This window comes from Sphaeroforma arctica (assembly GCF_001186125.1).
Source record: "Sphaeroforma arctica JP610 unplaced genomic scaffold supercont1.5599, whole genome shotgun sequence".
NCBI classification, from domain to species: domain Eukaryota; class Ichthyosporea; order Ichthyophonida; genus Sphaeroforma; species Sphaeroforma arctica.
Window position 1 is genome coordinate 1 of NW_014034959.1, and position 1,916 is coordinate 1,916.

Consider the following 1,916-nt stretch of genomic DNA (forward strand, 5'->3'; position numbering starts at 1 on the left):
GTATATATATATATATGTGTGTGTAGTATATATATATGTATAGATATAAAAATGTTTACCATATTTGTGTGTGTGTAGTATATATATATGTATAGATATATAAATGTTTACCATATTTGTGTGTAGTTGTCTATGTTCATATTTGACCTTTGATGTGGATCTATGGTTACGCCATTATTTTTATGTTTATAAATATAGACCTATACACTCATGTACACACACGTTCACGTAAACACGCTTTTGATACACATACATACCCGCACGTACAAGTAAACACGCATGTGTGTATGTATTTTCGTGTGTTTATGTAGGCATTCGTTGCAGTCTGTTGGGTATCATCTGCATATTGCCCGAGGTAAACCGCTTCTTATGTTTGGATCACAAATACCACACTCCTTCTGTATATAGGTATGTATTCTGCTCGTTGCGCATGCAAGGTCTTATAACTATCAAGTACACCACCCTAGTCTTGCCTAGCTACAGTGGCCTCTGCATTGTTCATCACTGCTAGACCCATATTAAATCACATACAGATACACGGTATATAACCTGTGCTCTACAGTCGCCTCTGCATTGTTCATCACTGCTAAATCTATATATATATATGTATATATATATATATATATAACCATATTGCATCACATACAGATACAAGGTGTATAACCTGTGCTCTGAACGAGGCTACGATACGGCTTTGTTCCACACCCGCGTGGCGAATTTTCCATTTGACGATCACAACCCGCCGCCGATTGGGTTGATGACTGCTTTCTGTAAGGTATGTGTCCAGGTGCACTACAGGTCTATTTGCACCAAAGACCCATATCTGGTGTCACCAGGTTTATACGAAACGGGTTACCACTCACGTGTATTAACCGGGTTTATACATCGCCCCACTCCCTATAGGACGCTATGGCGTTTCTAGCAGCCGACCCCAAGCATACGATCGCGGTTCATTGTAAGGCGGGCAAAGGGAGAACGGGTGTGATGATCTGCTGCTTGCTGCTGTGTCTGGGTATCCAGTGCTCACCCCTGTACGCCCTGATGTATGTCTTGTGATCACAGGAAAGCTATGTTTAGGTGTGTCTGTCTGGCTGTGTATGTCTTGTGATCACAGGAAAGCTATATTTAGGTGTGTCTGTCTGGCTGTGTATGTCTTGTGATCACAGAAAAGCTATGTTTAGGTGTGTCTGTCTGGCTGTGGCACCCCCGCGTGTAGGTGAAGAGTTCCGACGACCTATTACTTTACTTCACATCTAGGCCGTGTGGCCTGTGTGATTACAGTATGTGTGTGTTGTGATGAAACTCAATGGCTACTCAGGGGGATCTTAGGTACATACTTGGCCAGGTTGAGCCCTAAAAATAGAAAGGGGTGTCCCCTGATCAGTGGTTAAGGTATTCGTGGGTACACCAGTCAACTACACTTATCAGCTTTGCATGGATTTGAGGCTTGTGCATGTGCTCGGTGGGGTGCGTGTGTACCCGTCAGTAGCTAAATAGGCGTCACGATAGGCATCGGCGCGGATGATATCATCCAGTTCACCAGTAGTGTGTGGAGCGTTCTATATCTCTAAGAAGTGCTTTCGGTGACTAGACTAACGGGCCATGCTCATGTATGTATGTACAATGGTTGTGACTGCGGCTTAGATTCCATGTTTTAAGTGTTTTGCCAGTAGAGCCTCTGAGTTCGTATAGAGAGTAGTATTGCGAAGCGCAATAGTAGCAGAGGTGACTGGCTGTGGAGTGGCAAGTGATATTCGGAGTACTTCTACTTCACTTGCAGTTTTGGGCTCTGACTGGCTCTTTTCAATAGTGGTCTCAGTAGAGCACATAGTATGGCCTATGAGATTTATAGTTATAGTACGCTACATGTCACAATCTAACCTATACTGGAGTAGCGTGTAGGTTTATATGATATA

At 43.2% G+C, this 1,916-nt stretch overlaps 1 protein-coding gene across 1 annotated transcript; it reads left to right on the forward strand.

The window, feature by feature from the left end:
* Nucleotides 1-757: 757 nt before the first annotated feature.
* SARC_15094 (protein-tyrosine phosphatase) lies at nucleotides 758-1,043 on the forward strand (the record flags this gene model as incomplete). The annotated part of the gene is made up of 2 exons (XM_014290778.1): nucleotides 758-775; nucleotides 904-1,043. Coding segments are annotated over 2 exons (158 nt in total), but the record flags the coding sequence as incomplete, so codon positions are not given.
* Between the last annotated feature and the right edge of the window lie 873 nt (nucleotides 1,044-1,916).